This window comes from Hippoglossus stenolepis, chromosome 7, assembly GCF_022539355.2.
Source record: "Hippoglossus stenolepis isolate QCI-W04-F060 chromosome 7, HSTE1.2, whole genome shotgun sequence".
Taxonomy (NCBI): domain Eukaryota; kingdom Metazoa; phylum Chordata; class Actinopteri; order Pleuronectiformes; family Pleuronectidae; genus Hippoglossus; species Hippoglossus stenolepis.
Window position 1 is genome coordinate 21,779,717 of NC_061489.1, and position 19,696 is coordinate 21,799,412.

Below are 19,696 nucleotides of genomic sequence, written 5' to 3' on the forward strand. Positions count from 1 at the left end.
ACCAACAAACCTGCCATGGTCAAAGTCACTGAGATCGAATAACTGCTGCCAAATAACTGGTTGATTACATAATTGCATGGATAAGCAGGTGTGAAGTCGTTTCCTTCAGAGGACTCTATATCAGTTTATGTTTCTCTTGAACATATCAAGACTAATTCTGAGCAACCTGGATGATAAAATGGTAAATCTCTTTTCTGAGGATGTGGACGCCCATTTATTCTTCATCTCCTAAGATTCAGGACAGACTCTGAACTCTTAGCTGATGAAAATATTGTTAAGTAAAAGCCAGAAACTGGATCTGCTCCTCTCCCATCTCCTGATTCTTTATCTCAGTAATTTTCCTCTGCCCTTGTTATTCCAAACGGAAGGAGCTCCCTCGTGCACCAGATGTTTGGTTCTTATTGCTATTCAATCTGTCATCTGCAGTGTGGTTTCTGCGTTGCTTGGTGGGAAAGGGGGTGGGGTCCTAAGTGATTTTTATCTGTTTCACATATGAAAAAAGAGGTCACTTTACATGCAACTGGTGTCTGCTCTGTCCATTAAAAAGAGACACCAGCGTCATCATGGGATGTGCCGCGCTGGACGTTACAGCACAAAGTGAGCTCTTTAAGATTTAATGACTCGTGATCTAAATCAACATTTTTGGAACTTTTTTAAATAGTTGGTGTGCACATTTGTCCATTTTATGACCAACACTTCATCAGGACAAGCTCAAGCCAACGCTGGGGCCTGAACCCAGGTCGTCCAGTTAAAGTCATTTCTCTGTACTCTGAATTTGATCCTGCAGCCCCAGTGTTTGTAACATTACCATGGGAGCCCCGGACGCAATTAAGTCCAAATGTGTGGTTCAGATTTAAAAATCATGCACTGCATTAAAGGAGTTGAGTTCATATTATGGAGGAATATTTTTCTCATTATAGGAATCATGTGAAGTTTGAAAATGAATGTGCAAGTATCAACCTTTCATCACAAAGATAATCTCTTTATTCAAGAAACAGTTAAGACATTATCTTATTTACACTTTATTGATACAGAATTTTTTTTTTTTACATTTTCTGTTTTGAACTAAGTACCATAATCTCAGTAACAGTAACATAAAGGACTACACATTTTTACCATCGAATTTGATATACTGTACACCACAGGTTAAAATCCTGTCAATAAATATATCCTTTGTGTTCAGGAAAATAACAACAATGTCTCTGTAAACATTATGCTTTTCTTTCACTCACTTTTCTGTTGGTACTACCGTACCGTAGGACTTGAAGCACCATGTTTTCTCTGTGTAGGATCTGATGTTATTTGGATTTTCTCTTAAGTATTTCTTGGATACGGGGATTTGAGATCTTACGTGTTGTTTGCTTGGATTTGTTTCCAAATCCGTCAGAACAAAGCTGCTGGGAGGCAAACAACTGCCTGTGATCTTCAGAAATGTCAAACCAAAGCCAATTACAGAGTGAAAATATGTTGTTAGTTCATGGGTAAGTTTTAAAAATATGTTGTTCAATCCTCAGACAATTTTGATAAACTGCCAAAACTGAATTGGTATCTACTGGCTATATAATAGTAGCCAAACTACACCTCTGTAGTGCTGACAGATCCATCAATGTGACATGAGGATTGAGACTTTATTTGCAGTCTACTCAGTTTTACAGTCACTCTGTACAATAGCCATTTCCACAGAAAGAGGCCGTAGCCAGGGAGGAAAGAAGGGACTCTGGTTCTTCATGTTTATGCCTTACGTGAATATACCAAAGACCTTTTCTTGTTGTTTCTCCGTCTTCGTCCCTTCCTCCCTTTCCTGGATGTCCTATCTTTCTTTTCTCTCCTCTCCTTCCTCTCTTTCTTCTCCCGCCTTTCCTGGCCTAGTCATAAGCAGTTGTCCTGGATGCACTTCCTCTCCCCCTCCAGAAGGGGGCAGGGGGTTCCATTGTTGGCAGGGTGCATGAGGATGTATCTTGTGCGGTGCTGCACGCCTGGGTCTCCACATTTGCCTTTGCACAAGCCCCAGGGAGACCAGACTGACACCTCACAGTCCAGAGGGGTATCTGCACAGACAGGGAGGGGGGGACATCACAGTCTCATCAACATTTTGGGTTTAGATTTGTCCTTTTTCAGTGTGCTGTGTTTGTTGCGTTGACATTTGTACGTGGATATTTGTGTTTCCTTTTACAGATTTGAATGGAAACGGGTGGTATAAGTCATAAACAGAAAAATCACTGCTCTTAAACGTGTATTTGTCTCTTATAAAAGTGAATACAATAATGAAAAGGGAATTCTTGTAAATTGTGGCGTTGCTGCGTGTGCAGCTCTTTACGGACCCATTGCTTCTTGTTATAGATTCTTGGCAGTGGCTGTGCTGTTGGAGTTACAGTGGGGGAAATAAGTATTCACCACTCAAACACAGTTCCAATGGAGCAATTCACATTAAATTGTGACCAGACATTGGTATCAACTCCTGAATTTCACACATTACAATCCATAAAGTGGAAATTGAACACACTAAGGAAAAGCAGTAAACCAAGAATAACTGATTTCACAAAGTTGGCTAGGTTAGTGCTTAGAAGAAACTTACTCAAATCTATATATGCATCTAGAAATTATTTTTCACCAAGCTTTAGCACAAGGAACGTCTCATGATGTGTTGAGGAAAAGAGCTTAACCAAGACCTTTACAGTGTGAATGTTACTCTTGACGCACGGTTGAGTGACAGATTTCACAACTCCTAAATGTTACTGTAAGAACCACTGGGGCCATTATCTGCAAATGGTAGGAACATTAATCCACCATGAATTGGCCTTGCACAGGAGCTCCTCACAAAATATGTGACCAGGGAGTCATGATGGGCAACAGAAGTACAGCCCAAGAGCCAAGGACCACACTCCAGAAAGACGGAGCATGTACAGTTGTCACAGAGAAATCAATCGGCAACGCACTCCATGCACACTCACTCCATTATAAGGTAAGGCATGATGAAGCCTGTTTGAAGCTTGCTAGACAACGTTTGGAATGGCCTGCGAATTACTGGAAGACTTTGGCAATAATATCCCATAACTTACTTGAGAAATGGCTCTGTATCAGGCCTTAAAAGTACCATACCAACGGCAAAGTTTGGAGGTGGCGGAGTCATGATATGGGGTCTGTTTCCCTTCTCATGGTCCTGACAGAATCCATGTTATTGAAAGGAAAGCTGAATGGAGCCATGTACCGGGTAATTGTTGAAATGAATCTGTTGGCATCCACCAGGATGATGAAGATGAGACGTGTGTGGACAACGATCCAAAAGAGACTCAATTAGTTGCAGTTGAAGACAGGAACTGAAGATCAAGAAAGGATGAACCAAGTTTCTTCATAAAGACGTAGCCAAGAAAGGCGTGTTCAGTTCTTTTTTTCCAGTCAGTCCACTTTTTTAAAAGATAACATTACATCTTCATTTCTGAATTGCAATATTACTTCTGGAATTGTTCTTCCTCGCTTTCACCTCTCTTTTCTCCAACATTGTGAACTCATCAGACTACCTCAGCCAAAGTTGCTGTGAGTTTGTCTACAGCTAATAAGTATCACAGACGTGGTGAGAGGTGAAAGAGTAGAAAAGCAGAATGATGTACGGAAGCTGCATGGATGAACAGACACAGACGGAGAGGTGGAGCATGCAGGTCAAGTTGAGACTGACTTTGGCTTCTCCATTCATCTTGCAGACCCATTAAAGACAGAGAGAAGGATAACTTGAGACGATGCTTTAAGAAGCAACGCTGAGTAACTAAAGCAGGTGATTTGTGAGGTGCAATATTGTAATTGTTTTCCAAGCCCTGAGGAGAAGGTCTACCAGAGACTGGGGGTTTAGTGGAAGGATAAATAATTGGAGGGTAAGGATGGAGTGTTGGGAGCAGGGCAGGAAACCCCAACACTTTCTTGGCACCTCTCTGTTGTTTGTTGATAGGTTGTCAGGGGAACAGACTTGTGATGCTGAGTCAAACCTTTACAGTCGCCCTGAATTCTGAATCTGATTACCGCACTAGCGCTAATGCCAGGCTGACACGCTATCTGTTTCCTTTTTTTCCATTTTACCGGTTGAGTCATTTATTTAGACTTTCTGTGGTAACGTGTCCCATTGGAGAACATCAGCCACCCACACAGGTTGTTTGACTATTGCACTGTTGGCTTTACTCTTGTTTGACACACTCCTCATCTTTATTTTTCCAAGCTGTCTTTTCTATTTGTTCTTGCATTCAGACTGTTTTACTGTTGCTACTAATCTGTACAGCAGGGAGTCTTAAAACTTAACAGTCTGGGAAGCAACATTAAGTAAATCTAGCTTCAAATCATGGAACCAGGCCTTGTTAAAACACACATGTCTGCATCCTATGTTTGGTCACGACCTAAATCCTGCTGTACATAATTTTTACATATTATTCGTAAAATGCTCTTTCACCTTCTCTGTCTTTTTTTTTTTTTTTCGGTGGAAGCCAGATGTGCCCCTGGCATTTCTTGATGCCCTGCACCCACGAGGCTTCTCTGGTTTCTGGTTGGAAGTAATTGAGTTTGTGTGTGGCCTCTAATGGTTTGCAAATGCTTCGATCTGAGTCAGCAAAACACCCAAGTTCCTACTTTTGTAGTAAACCCTGAGTTTGAAACACCTTGAAGCGTATGCTTTTTTCATTTAAAATTTCCATTGTAATATTCAGTCAGTGGAAATAAAATGGGGAAAGGCTGCTTCAGGTGGGATTTGTGTAGTATTGGATGTATAGCTGTTGCGCAGTATTGCCTTCAGTTGTTGAATGTGCACATCCTTATGCCCATGTACAATAAAAGCCAATGGTTAAATGGAGACACTAAATTGCCCTTAGTTGTGAATGTAAGTGTGAATGGTTGTTTGTCTCTTGTCCAGGTTGTACCCGTCCTTCTGCCCAATTGTAACTGAGATTGGCTCCACCCGTGACACTTAAGGATAAACAGTATAGATAATCGATGATTGATGTATGTAATGTTTAAGTCATCTGTCGTTTTTTAAAAATGATTTCTATTATAATGTTTTTCAGAAACCAATTAATCACTTAAGGTAGAAACTCTTAGTATTAGTGTTCTTAAGACTTACTTATGAGGGCCTCTTCAATCTCGTTCCCTGTCAGCAGTTCGTTGGTCTCGGTGGGCAGCTCAGGCAGGCTGATGATCTGATTGGTCTTCTTTATCTTTGTCAGCGTTACCTTGGCGATGGGTGGGAGGTGCTTCACGCGGGGGTAGTAAAAGGAGTTGGCAGGGTGACTAGGGAAGGAGGAGGTGATCTAAGGAGGGGGAAATGTATATTGAAGAAGAGTTGATGTTACATGGAGATGTTTTGGTAGAGATCTGAGGAGCAATCACTAAGCAGTTTCTCAGATTTACCCACCTGTATGATTTTGTCCTGTGGGATGGTTTCATAGTTTGGCGAAGAGAAGGTGAATCCGCTGTCGGTACCTGCATCGTATGGGAAAAGCTGCAGCGACACATTGTCTTTCCACTGGTCGCCGTCACACAGGTCAACACTGTCCACACCCACGAACCAGTCAGGGCTTGGAACGATGCGCACGACAAACGACAGCTGCAGATGGAGGAAGAAAAGCATGGGAAGGAAGATGGAGAGTGGAGCGAGTAAAAGAAGAGGAAATGGGGGCGGGGGAGAGTGAAATATGGAGATAAGGAGAGAGAGAGTGAAGAAAGACGTGTGAGAAAGAGAAGAGAAAAGTTATTACTTGCGATTTTTAGCAGTTTTAGACCACATCACTCTTGGTAATAAAAATGTTTTATTCGCAGTTATATTGTTGTGACATCCTCAATGGAAATAACCTCACAATATTGTTCACAAGGGCAAATACACAAGTACTCAGACATGTTTTAAACAGCTCAAGTTCAACCCCAGTAGTAATTATTGTCAGCATTGGCAACAATTCCTCTGACCCAGGCCTTGTTATGTATATTGACCTATCAGCAGAAGGCCTCTGATGGCCTGCAGCCGGGACCGAGACCGAAGGCATCCAGGTGTTGAGTAACTCACATAGGAGTGCCTGGCGAAGACCTCAAACACAGTGCTCATCTGGCCCGTTCCTCCCACAACAGCAGGAGCCGACAGGATCCCATAAACACTTTGGATGCGCTCGCCGGCCGCCTCAACTTCCTTCATGAGCGTCCAGGCCTCGCCTTTCTCTGCAAACTCCCTCACTCCATTGCTGGCAAAGTCATTACGCTGCCACATGTGGTAGTCGGAGCTGTGGGTCAAGCCTAGGAGCAGAGAGGAGGAAAGGAAAGGATCAGAGAAGGGCTCAAGTCTGCAATAGTCAGTTTATTTACATCTTTGCTGAGGGACGTTGTTTTCTCTCAATGACTTAACAGTTCGTCCTAATGTCTTGGGCATAACTGAGAAGATTCCTTTTATTGCTTTTCATATCGAACATGAATTTTACAAGTTAATATATAATGACCATTTGGGTCATTTTTCAATTTTTTCTAAGTTTCAAGCACTGAGCAATTGGTCAGTAAGAAACATTTCTACGTTAGAATCCTGTTACTCAACCATTCAGAATACTGTCACACATCTACACATTCCCATTCCCGTCACATTCCACTCTGCACTTACCAATAAGGTTTGACCACTGCGCAGGGGGTCGGTAGACAGGATACTGCTTAGGGAAAGCCGCCCGGGACCATTTGCCGGTGAATGTTAGTCTGTACTGGGCAGGTTCAGAGGCTGTGCACATGGGGACATCGGTAGGAACAGGCATTGCATGAACGCCTTGGCCCAGTGTCAGCATTATGACGACCAGATGGGAGAACGCCTCAGCGATGGAGAGGATGTTCCTTGTGGTGTCCATGGTAATGAGCGCCGGGGAGGATGAAGGACCTGGAGGAGAAACATTAAAGGGAATACTAATGTTAGGAGAACAGTCAGCAGTATTTTTTAAAGCTGAGTCATCGAGCTGCAAATGAGGTGAATTGACCACATAGATTACAATATATGTTTTAATGCTCTTTGCTCTGCTGTTGCTCTAGTTAAAGAGGTCTGATTTACATCACTGTTCTGTGAGGTCTCTAATTTTCCTGGCAGATCAGATACATGGCAAAATGAAAAAGAATTTGAGAAAAAAGTGTGTGGCTGCACCATCTCTGTGGGGCATGTGAGTCAGAAGAGCCATTTCTCAATCCTTTCCACTGTTTATTTTCCAGTGTGTACTCTTGTAAACTCGAGTTAAACAATGCTGGGTTGATAGGCGGGGAGAGCTGGCCTTAATTAAAACACAGTGAAATGTTGTTGTTGTTGCAGCCTGATGAGCTCTACAGTCACAGAGAGTGAAGCTCAGCCAGCTGAATTTCCTAATGCTGGATACCTCATACATCATCCTCACTATCTGGCTCTCCAGAGAGGGAGCAGTCACTTGGTGACTCATCTTGCGACCTCCCTGAACTGGTTCAGTAACTCTTCAGTGGTGTGGCTCCTCTCTGTCTCTGTCTCTCTTTTTGCAGTATGATTTTGATGTTAATAAGTCCTAGTGTAAAATTCACTTTGGGAAGTGGACATGACAAACATGAGCACTGAGATAAATGTTATCTTAAAGAATTGCAGTGTGAATTACATTAGTGTCATGCAGTTTGTAAACGAGCAGACTTTCTGTTTATTGAAAAATCTTTTCTTAATTATCGTTTAATGTCACGAGAGCTGTTGCAATTGACAAATTGACACAAACTTTGCAATATCCACAGTTCCTTGTCTCTTTGTTGTTACTTACATGGTGTATGATGGCATAAAGTTCCACTGTTACATGCAAGCTTGGCAGCCCTCTGTCATACAACAGTCACACAGTATCTCTGTGCTGTCGGTGTGGTGCAGAAACTACTCACTGATTTTGCTCAGGGATCCAGAGGAATGAAGGGATGCAGCAGATGAGTGGAGGTGGAGCTGGTGGAGGTGAAGAGAAGGGGAGAGGAGAGTGGTGGATGTGGCTGTCTGGAAGAGTGACTGCAAGGTTCCAACCTCTCTTTCGCCTATTTATGTCTTTCAGGAGGTTCACCCCCCCTCTTTGTCTCCCCCTTTCTTCATCTTGCTCCCTTCCCCTCCTCAACTTTCTAAACTCTTCCTCTCAGCCTCACTATCTGCCCCCTTCATGCCCTTTGACTTTGGCTCTTTGTCCACCACTCTCCTCCTCCTCCTCCTCCTCCTCCTCCTCTCCCCTATTCTTTTTAAATACCCCATTAACTGACTAATGTGTTCAGCAGTGCTGGATTCACAGCCAGGTGTCCTGTGCAGATCCATCTGTGTCATTTCACAGTGTGTTACTGTTGGTCTCTGCACCTACAATTGTGACTAATGAAGCCCGTTATGCATTTCTAGAATTTTCTAAATGTCTCTTGGTGAAGTTTTTTGAATTGGAACTGAGCTACTAGACCTCGTCCCAGTGCAGATATTGTAACTCATGTAGGAAGTTTTATTGTGCAGGACACAGTAAATTTGCAAGAGTTTTATTCAGGCAAATTGAGGCTTTGTGCAACAAAATGTTGAGGAAGTGTAGATTTTAAGTTACAAAGAAATAGTGTGTTTGGTTCCAGTGAGTCAGGGTTAAGTAGAAACCTTGCACCTTCACAAAGTTTTCTTTTTTTGTCAGGGTATTTAAGGTGTGTAGCATGAACTTGGATTCTTCCAGTCTACTTAGTCGGTTGTGGAAGGAACAATTTGCAGAAATCATAAAATTGCACTAGAACTTCATGGTAGCAATCATAGTTTTCCATGACATAGTCTCTTAGGAGTTCAGATTGGTTGTCATGCTTGGGGTACCAACAGACAGGATTTAAACCAGACACTGCACCACTCGCATGTTATCACCAACACACCCTGCCAACATATTCCCTTTTCATAGCTTTTCACCTTGGGTTTGAGGATTTCACTAGCCTAATAATGATCAAACTCACATCCTTCAAATATTCCAAGCAGTGCTTTGTTTTTATCTTCTTTTGAGCGCCATAGCACTTATTTAAAAAAAAGAGTCAAAACCATTTCAAGCAGATGTATTTTCAAAAAATCTTGAAAAAAAAACAACGTAGTTAAATGAGCGTTTATTCGTACTCGCCTGTATGCATGTCCCCTTCTGGTGTAGTGTTTGACTTGCTGAACCTGGAGGTGGTAGACATCACTCCACACACTCACGTGCACACACACAAATTTGCCAGTGCGCTGAATCAGCCCACATCTAATGATTTCCACATGGTCACGTTTCTTACAAACACAAACTTAACACTGGAGTCCAGTCTGTGTTCAGTTCATGACATTTACAAGGAAAGTTAACTCATTGCCACCTTCATAATTCCTGCACACAGAACAGAGCTGTACAGTTTGGTGGAGGGTAGTGGGGCAGAATGAGAGAAGGAAGAAGCAGGACCAATGTGGCTCGAATGAGTTCCGTGCCCTGGGACACAGCTGTTGGCCTAATGAAAAAAATCTTCATTTTAAATTTAATTACTTTCTTGCACTGGAGCTGTTGTTGGTATCACACAGTCTTCAACTGTTTGGGAATTGTTGATGTAGAGACAGATACACATGGCCTCCAATTATGTTGTCGTATTATTTCCTCTTGTGTTGCACAACTGCACCCTGGCCTAATTTTGCCTCATGTTTTCAGCATATGACAAATAAACTGACCGAGGTCCTGATTTAAAAACATTCTGGCGCTGGTCTGAGCTGATTGGTGCTTGTGTAGGAAAATATTCAGTCTTATGTCGCTTGAAAGGAAGCCGTAAATACCAAGGGAGAAGAGGGTCAAAGATAATACAGGTCAGGAGACATCATGAGGAACTAGCACTGACGGCCTGAACACATTGCCTGCGTTGCGTGTCGGATTCCTCACTGACCTGTTGTGGCTTGCATGCCCTTGTGTGTCCAAACCAGCAGCGTGTCTGCTGCAGCACTCACACTGCCAGCCAGTCTCTGATAATGCATTAATCATAATCACTGTCCATTGTTGGTGAGCTTTCCAAAGAGTGAACAGTCCTGAAAGCGGCCACGTGATGTGTGTTTACTGTGGTGAGGGTGAGAAAGAAAGAGAGCACTGGAAAACTGACCCTCAGCCTAGAGACTGAAACTGCAGTGAAATGCGTCAGTTTTATACTAGAATGGAAACCAATGGCCCGCATACCCTGTCAAGGCCCAACAGCTCCCTTAAATTCAATCAAGCCGCCCCCAAATTGCACACAATCATAGATATCAGCTCCCTTAATATGTCATCAAGATAAATGAATTAATTCCCTGGGAAAAATGTGAAAATGTAAAAAAAAACACCCTATCTTGCAGTGTTAAAGAAAGAGATAAAATTCAAAGGGTTCTTTCTTGGCCCCTGTCCCGTCCTTCCACAAAGTTTGGAAATCCATTGGGTACTTTGTCTGTTATCCTGCAGACAAACAGTGGTGAAACATAACCTCCTTTGTGTTAATAATGTTGCTGGTAAGATGCAATCGTGACCATCAACAGATCTGTTCTATGTCTATTTTTTTCGGCAACACATTGACGTCACCCCAATCAAAGTGAATACGCAGTGTTTCTGTTCAAGCCTCCAACACAGTTGTGTGATTGCCCTGTAGGTAAAACAAAAGACACAAGTCAAGTCATTTATTATAAATCAGTCACTTTCTTTCTACACTTATACACAAACACACACTTCCTGTCGACACCTGGTCTTAGCATTCAATCTTTTTCACTCTGTTCTCTCCCCCAAGTTCCACTCAACAAACCCCCAGGGCCTTGTTGCAGCAGAAATTACCCCAGATTACTGGAAATAATTTACTCCTCTGTATGGGAGCAATCTGTGTGCATTCATTTGCACATTTCTTGATAAATTGTAGGTGAATTTGTGTGCACGTGTCTCCGCCAATGAAAGCTGCAGGCCAGTGGTGATATTGTACAGCATGCAACACATGGATCTCTCCGGTTTGGCCAAACCTTCACTCTTGCCTCTGTGGTTGCGGGTTTGCTTCTTAGTTCTGTGATAAAGAAATATTTAGCAAGTCAACTGTGAAGATACAGCTGGTTTCACCCATATAAAACTCAATATTTGCTCCTGTAAATGTTGGTTACACAGATTTTCACTCATAAAAATCTCTGTGACCTTCCTCAACTCTGTGATGATACTTTATTTGAGTTCTACTGCTGGACTCCACAGTTACAGACGGCTGGTATTGTAACTCACTTTGTTTGTGTCATCAATCATCAAAACCCACCACAGCCAGACAAGCCAATATTAGATGTCGAGACAAAAGCGAATTTATATCTGAGAAATGTGGATGAACAGCGCTGGTCCAGGGTATTAGATGACCGCAGAGTATTAAAACACCATGCATATAAATTCAACATTAGGAAATCACAGCTGCTGAGTCGGCTGTTCTCGCTCCCGCTCACTCGTCCTCATGTCGTAGTGATTGGCCGAGCGGTTGACACCTGGATTACATTGTTTGGTTGCAGAAGAAAGATTTTTTAAAAAGCCCGCAATGCAGATTTGTACTTGGGTAACTCCAAGTGACAGTGAGGGGTCATGTGGAAGTGAGAGGCAGGAGTTGTAACAATGCTGAGTAAGCCATCATGGTCGTTTAGTTTTGAGTGGCCAAAAGCTTTGCCAGATTTGGGAAAATTGACTACTGTGGCAGGAAGGCTAATAATTTCCCCCATGAATCTTTCCTGATGTTCTTATATTTTTTCTTAAGTTTCAAATTCTGACCTTGGAAACCCCCGCTCAAATCCAATTGAGACAACTTGGCGAATTAGCAGCATTACAATAATACAAAATTTGAAATCAGCAAACCTGTATTTGTGTAGAAAGCTATCATTGGATTACTTTAAAACTAAAAATTGTCAACATTTTAAAACAATGTCTGGTTGGTTAAGTCAATCCTCGCCGCTAACACACCCATCTCAATCTCTCCCTGTTTCCAGATGCACCAGGCACATCAAGTCGCCAAAATACCAAATGCACAGTCACGTTCCGTGTGCCATGGAGAATGAAAATAGGTCCATATGTTTTTATTGACTAGTATTGCAAACGTTTCCACAAAAGCGTGTCAGTGTCAGTCTGTGCAGAGTGTGTGTCAAACTAAAGCCCAGTAAAGAGGCAACATCATGTGGTTAAGTGAAACGTTTCATCTCTCATCCAAGAGGCTTCTTCAGTTCAGTTCCACAGGTCTTGTTACTAAAGAACAGAATCATATCTCATGGCCACGATTATTTATCTCTTTCCCACATGTTATTATGTCGTGGTCACGTAATATATTTTTCCCCAAATGTCACCAGGGGCTCCGTAACTTACACATTGACACAATCAGATATTATTCACCAGCTGTCCTTCCTGCATTTAGCAGCTGTAACTGTGTTTCTTTTAGCCTGGATGACTTGCTTGTACAGTCAAACTTGCCCGTGTCAGTGTTTGGTCATATGCAGTAAACGCCCCTTTTATGTGCGAGCGCTCATGTCTAGAGTAGGAAAGCTTAACTCAACGAGTTGATAACCAGCTTGGTTTGACCGCTTAGCCTGACTGCATTTGTTAGGTTAAGTCGAGCCGGATTAGGGAAAGGTATCCAGGGTATGTTGAGCTCGCTTCGTAAAACACAGATCCGATGTTTATTTGCATGTAAAGTGGGAAAGTGAGATCCGATCACAAGTGGTCACAGGAGACGCATTCAGGATGCATTTTAGTGCCTGGTGTGAACAGACAGAGTTATTACTGTCCATCTGTGAGTGAATCAATCAGGAAGGATGTTAGCACCAGGTCTGAACGGGGCCTGTTGGTTCAGAATTGACTGAGTTATAGCTCAGAGAGGGCGTTTACAGAGTCTATGTGTCACAGCTACTGCTGCTCCATCTGCTGACTGAGTTGTTAGCAGACCAAATCAGCAGGCATGCAGCAGCTAAGCTCAGGCCTGCACCTGTGCCTTTCACCTCGTGCCTTTCACCTCGTGCCTTTCACCTCGTGCCTCACCTCTCTCCCTCTGCAAAGACTTGTTTTCTCTTGGTGTGGTTGGATTATACGCTGACAAAATACGATTCCTCAGCATTTTCAGCAACACCCACTTAATCAAGCTTTCAACTTCTCCTCGGTGACGAATTAAGAAAAACATTAGGTTTGTGGCACGTGGACTATTGTTTTAAAATGTTGCAGAGCAAAAACACTGTGTGTGTTTCAATAGAAAACAGTTTGTATTTGATTTTTAAAAGCCGCAACTATAACATTTATTCTCTTAATCTATCAATTGATTATTTTCTAGATGGATTAGTCTATAACATATAATAATAGCAGCGATTAACACAACAATTTCCTCGGTTGATATCTTAAAATTACGTAATTTGTCCCGCAATAGTCCAAAATTCTTTACTTTTCTGTAATAAAATATCTTCCATGGACTGGAATCAGTAGTTGTGTGATTTGTCATCAGTTAAAGTTGCAGGAGAAGTCCAGATGGTTATTATTTTATTTTCTCTATAAAAATGCTTCTAAAGAAAGTAAATTGGAATTTTATCAAACACTATATGCAACTGAATCCTTTTCCTGTTTCCTTCTTGCAGCGAATAAGCTACGACCACTGTGTGTTTATTTATTTACTCTTAATTTATTACTGCTTACTCTATGTTTCTGTCCTTTGGCAGGATGAAGTTACCATGCTGGTCTCTGAAAGAGGTTTTGAACTAGGAAGTCTGTTTTTTATTGCATTTACAGCAGCTTTATATCTTCATATTCCTCTTTTTTTATTTCTCTTTCTCTGTCTGACCATATTTCAATATTTTACCCCCTACCCTCTCCTAATCTGTCTTGTTTAGTATTGACAGCTCCTCCTACCTGCTTCACAGCCCCTCATTCTGGTTTGACCTTTTCTCCCGCTCACTCTCTCTCTCTCTCTGACCCACTAAAGTGAGATCCCATCATGTTTTTCCCATCATGCTGTCCTCCCACCCTGCGGTGAGGCGGTGAACCCCCGGCCGGAGGTATAAAGGACATGATTTACTGGTCCCCTTCGCTACAAAAAAATGGGAAAATGAAAGAAAAAAACCTGAAATGGAAGCTCGGTTTTCCAACACAGTAGCTCTCTGCTTCAGTGCAGGTTTCACTCCTCGAAGTTTTCACTTGAAATATGAGATGATCTAGACACAACACGCTGTGGTCCAATTTTGTCAGATTGCTAAAGTGCCATAATGTATTTCCAAAGGAGAAGGAGATGACCTGGAAGAGGCCGGTTTCTGTTTTCTCCATGTGTGATTTGTTGACATGTCTGAGGGAGGAAGTGGGAGCAACAGTTAAGACCTGAGGCTGCGGCTTTGACACATTGTAATAAAGTGTTTTAGCATTTCAGCGTGGGACGTTAAATCACAATTAAAGTCTGGCTTGTTTCATCCTGTTGGCCACTTGTAGTCCTACAGTTTGAAGCCCTTTGCACAGTGCTGCAATTCGAGATTCAGAAACTTGATTGTTGTGTCTCTCTCGACATGAACAAGTGTGATTAACATATCAGCTTTTCTTAAAAGAAAGATTCTCTGCAATACAGTTTGATATTTCAGGAGGAAAAGTTTTTTTAACTGACCTTGGATGCATTTAGAGATAGAATCACAGCAACGATACATTTTTATTTCTAACAATTAAAGCTACCAGTTAGCCTAGAAACCGAGCTAGCACTCAAATCTTCACCTATCATTGCATGGGTGTTTGTCTGTTTTTTAAATGCAGGCTCATGTTTGTTGGGGAATCCAACATGTAAACAATTTGTTTGAAGGGAGTCTATCTGATGGGCAGGTTACCCTGCTGGAGCAGGATCTGAAGCCCTGTGAGTCCCGCTGAGTATATCTCACATCTCCGGTGAGTTGAACAGTGCCCAGACAGACGGTGCTCTTGAACCAAAACATCGTGACAGGCTATGCCAATAAATCTCACTGCTGGATACACACCAGTGCATCTGTGCGTCAGTGTCCAGACAATTCCACAACATCCATAAATAAGGCTGATTATAGTTTACAACCGGGGCTGTGTATGCATGTATGAAATGTGGAAATTCAAACTTAAAATAGAATCTCTATCAGTAAAAATGAGCTCACTTAAGAAAATGTGGATAAGCAGCACTGTTAGAATATTGAAGTTCCATCTGTTTTTTTGGGGTTTCCATTATTAATTTTGTACCATATTTAGATGTACTGATTTTAGTGTGATATTTGAGGCTCTGTAAGGATATTTTTCTCATCTAATCTTGGACACTAAAACTCTGCCAAAGAACATTAAGTTTATCAAAGTGCATTTGTTCCTGCAGGCCTCCAGTTTAGCACGTTTCAAGCTTGTTTTTTGTTTTTCTACTGTCAGTGTGTCCTCACAAACTATGCACACTGGCTTGTCTTCCACATTTTAAAGACAATAATATTATGAATCCTTTTCTCTGGGAATGCGCAACATTCCACATCCATTTTTCTTTTCTTGACAGTCACCATGATGCTTGCCATGACACATAACCGCTGTGTGCATGTTGCGTTCTGACCGTGACGCGAACTGGCAAACAGCCAGAAGAGACCACCCCGGAGAACATATTAGTCAATCTCTCTATGTTATTGTCTCTCACGGGAATTTTTTGTATCTCTGTGTTTTCTAAAATGTGGAGTTTTATCATTATATTCATGCTTGTGGGGGGAGGGGGAATTATATCACATATGATACCAGTTTTTGTTCATATCTATATTATATTTTTTATACTGGATGCAGATATACAAGGATATTGTGCCATTGCAGATTTATGGTTAGAGATAGAAACCTTATTTTACAGTTTAGTTAAAAAAATAAGAGCTTTGCTTTGTCAAATGCTACATTCAACAGGTAAATGAATGAATCAGTGATAAATAGTCAATATAAATAGGAACGAAGGCGGCTTTAAAAATGTAACATCTGTGGTTATCATGCATAGATAATGGAAAAGTGTACAGCTCACGAAGAGGAAGTTCATATTTCGAACACAGCAGTGGAGCTGCTCAGTAACGTCAGCATCTAATAAAACTGAACAGCATGTGTTCAGAGAGATCCTTTTTTTTCTTAGATGGAGATTTAGAAAGTCACAATTGGACATTTCATAGCCAGAAAGGTACAGTGTACATTGGTCCCTCGATCTTTCCCCTAATTGGGTTATTAAGTAAAATACTTGACACTGAGGATACACACAACTGAAAAATCGACCAATGTTATGTCCTCTGTTCCTTGAGTTGTGATTGTTGGAACGTCTTTGAGTGATGAAGGGCAAGAAAAATCTGCTGGACAGAAGTCTGTCCAGCTGTCAGGCCTGGATACAGATGAGTTACTAATAGTTTGGAAATGAATAGACAGGGGAGGGTATTAAATTATCACTGCAGTCAAAAAAAAAGAAATAATCTTAGATCTCTGGGGAAGTACCCTTTCAACCCCCCCACCCCAAATCTATTTTTTGTTTCACTTAAAAAAAGTGAAGTTTTGGATGTAAACGTAGAATGTGTCACGGGTCTCTCAAAGGGTTTTTTAATCAAAACAATAAAGACCTAACTTGATGTTGTTGGGAAGCAGTGTGGGATCATGGGAGTTTTTCTCCTCACCATCATTGCCGATGAAAATCTACCTGAAGTCTCTCGGTGTAAATCATGTTCATAGATGAGGTGATGCAATCAAGTTTTATTCAGGTTATGCAGCAAAGGAGAATCAATAAGCATGATCCATTGTGGGCTTACTGGCTAACTGGCTACCAGTGTGTTTGCCTTTCGACATACATATTTTACCACAGAAGTTAGAGCAGAGATGGACAAAGCCACGGGTAAAGAAGATATGACACAATTAGAGGGTGACCAAAATGAAACTTCCCTTTAATTTGAATTAAATGTGGGCATTCACTGGGTTTGAACATTGCTGGAAACATTTTGGATAATGCAAGTACACAAGTCAACAAAACGTATAACATAGGTCCAGTCGTTCTTCAACATTTTAATAAAGAATTGTCACATACGATATCTTGAAACAAGCCAGTTTGCTTCAGTGAACCCGCCTCACCTTTCTGGTAGGTTTTTTTGCCTCCCTTGCTTTTAGAACATTCGATTTTAAGACTCAACAATCCACTGAATGGCTTGTCAAGATGGATTGCTTTTACAGGGCATGAGACAGAGAAAAACTGTTCCCGTTTCCAGGTGACGCCAACGGATTTTAAAAAATATCCACTACAGGCTTCGAATGGCTTTCTCAGACATAAAGGTCATATCACTCCCTCGGCATGTTGGGGGATGATATCACAGTCAAAGTCAAGGTGAAAATGAAACAAAAGCCAAACTGACTATACAAGCTTTCCACACGACTAGGGGGTGTTGCATAATGATAGTTAAACAGTGACGCTTTGTATTGAATCCCCACTGTGGCGTATGAAACTGTGGCCAGTTACCTCTGTAATTTAAAGCATGATTTATGGCCTGTTGAAGTCGCTGGGATCAACCCACTCTTAAGATGACATTCGGCAAAGTACCGTGCATGCAAAGCAGTGGATATCATGCACTTTTCATACAGTGACACGACTGCACTAATGAATAAAGAACAGGATGAATGAAAATGCAAGGACACATACAAAAGCGTTCAGCGTAGATGTGGTTAGATAATAGACCAGATGTCTGCACAAAGAATAATTTATAGACTTTCTGTTTTTCTTATTATGTGGCAGGAGAATTGTACTGAAGAAAAATTCATACACTCTCGTGAAGTCTCGTCAAAATAAAATTCTTCAATGCGTTATTGCAGGACAAGACACGAGAGACTTAATTCAACACTACATATATATTGACATTTGGGGTCAGGGTTAGCAAATGCATATTTGAGCAGCCTATATATCAATTATTTCAGCAACTAACTAAACAAGTAATAAAGAAAACACACATTTTTGGACCACCCTTTGATTTGCAGCAGTCCAACCTGTCGCCTATCGATCAGAGCAGCGTGACAGGGGATTTTCAAACATGAGGATGCATCTCCTCTCTCATCCAGACACTGTGCAGTGCTTTCATTATTATGATCATTCTCTAATGTTCTCATACGGCAGATATCAAGAGGTGCAAGTTTACTCTGAGCGATGTTCTCGCAGGAAGGTCTCGACCTCATTTTATGTCTTGATGAGCTAAAGTCACCTTTGAGGTGTCGATTTAAAAATCCTTGATTTGAGAAATGCTCCGCTAAGTTATGTCGTGATTAGCTTGTAAAAGAAAACAGCTGGAGTGACATAATAGCTGTTCGTTCCTCCAAAACCGCCCTTGTGACAATTGAGAATTACAACCCTCGGTTTTAACATTCTTTAGTAGTGTTTTGTCCTTGTTATATATGAAATAGCAATTCATGTAATATTAATTTCCTGTCCTGATCCACACAGTTCTTTTTTACTGTTCTTGGTGTGTTCTTGGTTTTCATTGCACACTGAATCCAAATATCTGGATTAGTGACTAGACTTCATCCAAAAGGTTATGTGGTGTAGAAATGCAATGTTTTTCTGGGAGAGGACCCCCCCCAAGACCCATTCCAACTTTGCTCCCCCATTTTAAATCTCAACTAGCCAGCCATACATGCAGACACCAAATGTATAAACCCCTCGGTTTCTCTATAATAACCGTAACCACTGACCCAAAAATCTGCTTTCTCCCAACTGGGGGCACAGCTTTCTTCCCCCAATTGAACAATTGATTCGTTTTAAGTCTGAAATTTCCCAGAGGTGGCCTCTGACCCACACACACACGCACGCAGCCCTCATCGGCTTTCACCGCCTCTTCATGATCCAGCCAGGAACATCATCTTGTGTTCTCTGGTGTCTCTCTGTTCAGGGATTAACTGTCCGTCTCTGAGGGTCTGTTAGGTAACCCTGCGCTCCTGTCCAGAAATACTGAGTTCTTTAAGGACAGATCATTACACTAAATGCAGAAAGAAAAACCCTCTTAGGAGCTACCTGCTGTCTTGATGAACCTGGATGAACAGGTAAATCCACAAACCTCTGATCCCCCACGCAGCTCAGCCCAGTAAATCTCCTTCTGTCATGAAGGATTTCAACAGGCGGGAGGAAGGAGGATTTTTGAGCCTTGAGACAAATTATACATTGAGTCAAAAGCAGGTGCAATTCAATGGCAGCAAAACTGTCAGGTGCACTAAATATCAGGGGATGTGAGTTGGTGACAATGTAAAATGTCATATGAGCTGCAAAGGGGTAGTCCAGAAAAACTGTATTCTCTCTACTGTTTGTATTTTAACATTTAACCATTATTTTACCCTTTGGCTTAAGCATAGATTTCCTTTTAGGGTCTGTGCCCTGAAAAACAGCTGAAAGCAAGATCTTGTAGCCTTTAAATTGGTGAAACTAGACACAAAATATGGACTTGGTGTGTGTGCGTGCGTGCGTGCGTGCGTGCGTGCGTGCTGTGCGTGTGTGTGTCAAGGGTGTGCCCCGCCTCTCGCCCATTGCCAGTTGGGATTGGCTCCAGCCCCCGTGGGACCCTTTAAGGATCAGCTGTAAAGACAATAAATATCCTTAACATTCTACTCAGGTCCAAATTTGAATTTGTCGTGTCGGTGTCTGCTGCCAAATACCAGTTATACCTCATTTCACTTAAATAGTATTTTGAATGCTGAGAGAGTAATAATTTTGCATACCTCATGGAATGAAATTACATACAAATACCCCAAAAAAAATA

The 19,696-nt window shown here is 41.7% G+C and overlaps 1 protein-coding gene across 1 annotated transcript; it reads right to left on the minus strand.

Moving 5' to 3' along the window:
- Nucleotides 1–961: 961 nt before the first annotated feature.
- On the minus strand, nt 962–9,107 carry spon2b (spondin 2b, extracellular matrix protein). Its single transcript, XM_035162076.1, has 7 exons — nt 9,089–9,107; nt 7,870–7,927; nt 6,611–6,874; nt 6,032–6,255; nt 5,387–5,578; nt 5,096–5,282; nt 962–2,048 (listed from the first exon to the last, which is right to left on the minus strand). The coding sequence occupies exons 3-7, from the start codon at nt 6,843–6,845 to the stop codon at nt 1,870–1,872; spliced, it is 1,017 nt and encodes a 338-aa protein (XP_035017967.1). The 5' UTR covers nt 6,846–6,874; nt 7,870–7,927; nt 9,089–9,107; the 3' UTR covers nt 962–1,869.
- Nucleotides 9,108–19,696: the final 10,589 nt, after the last annotated feature.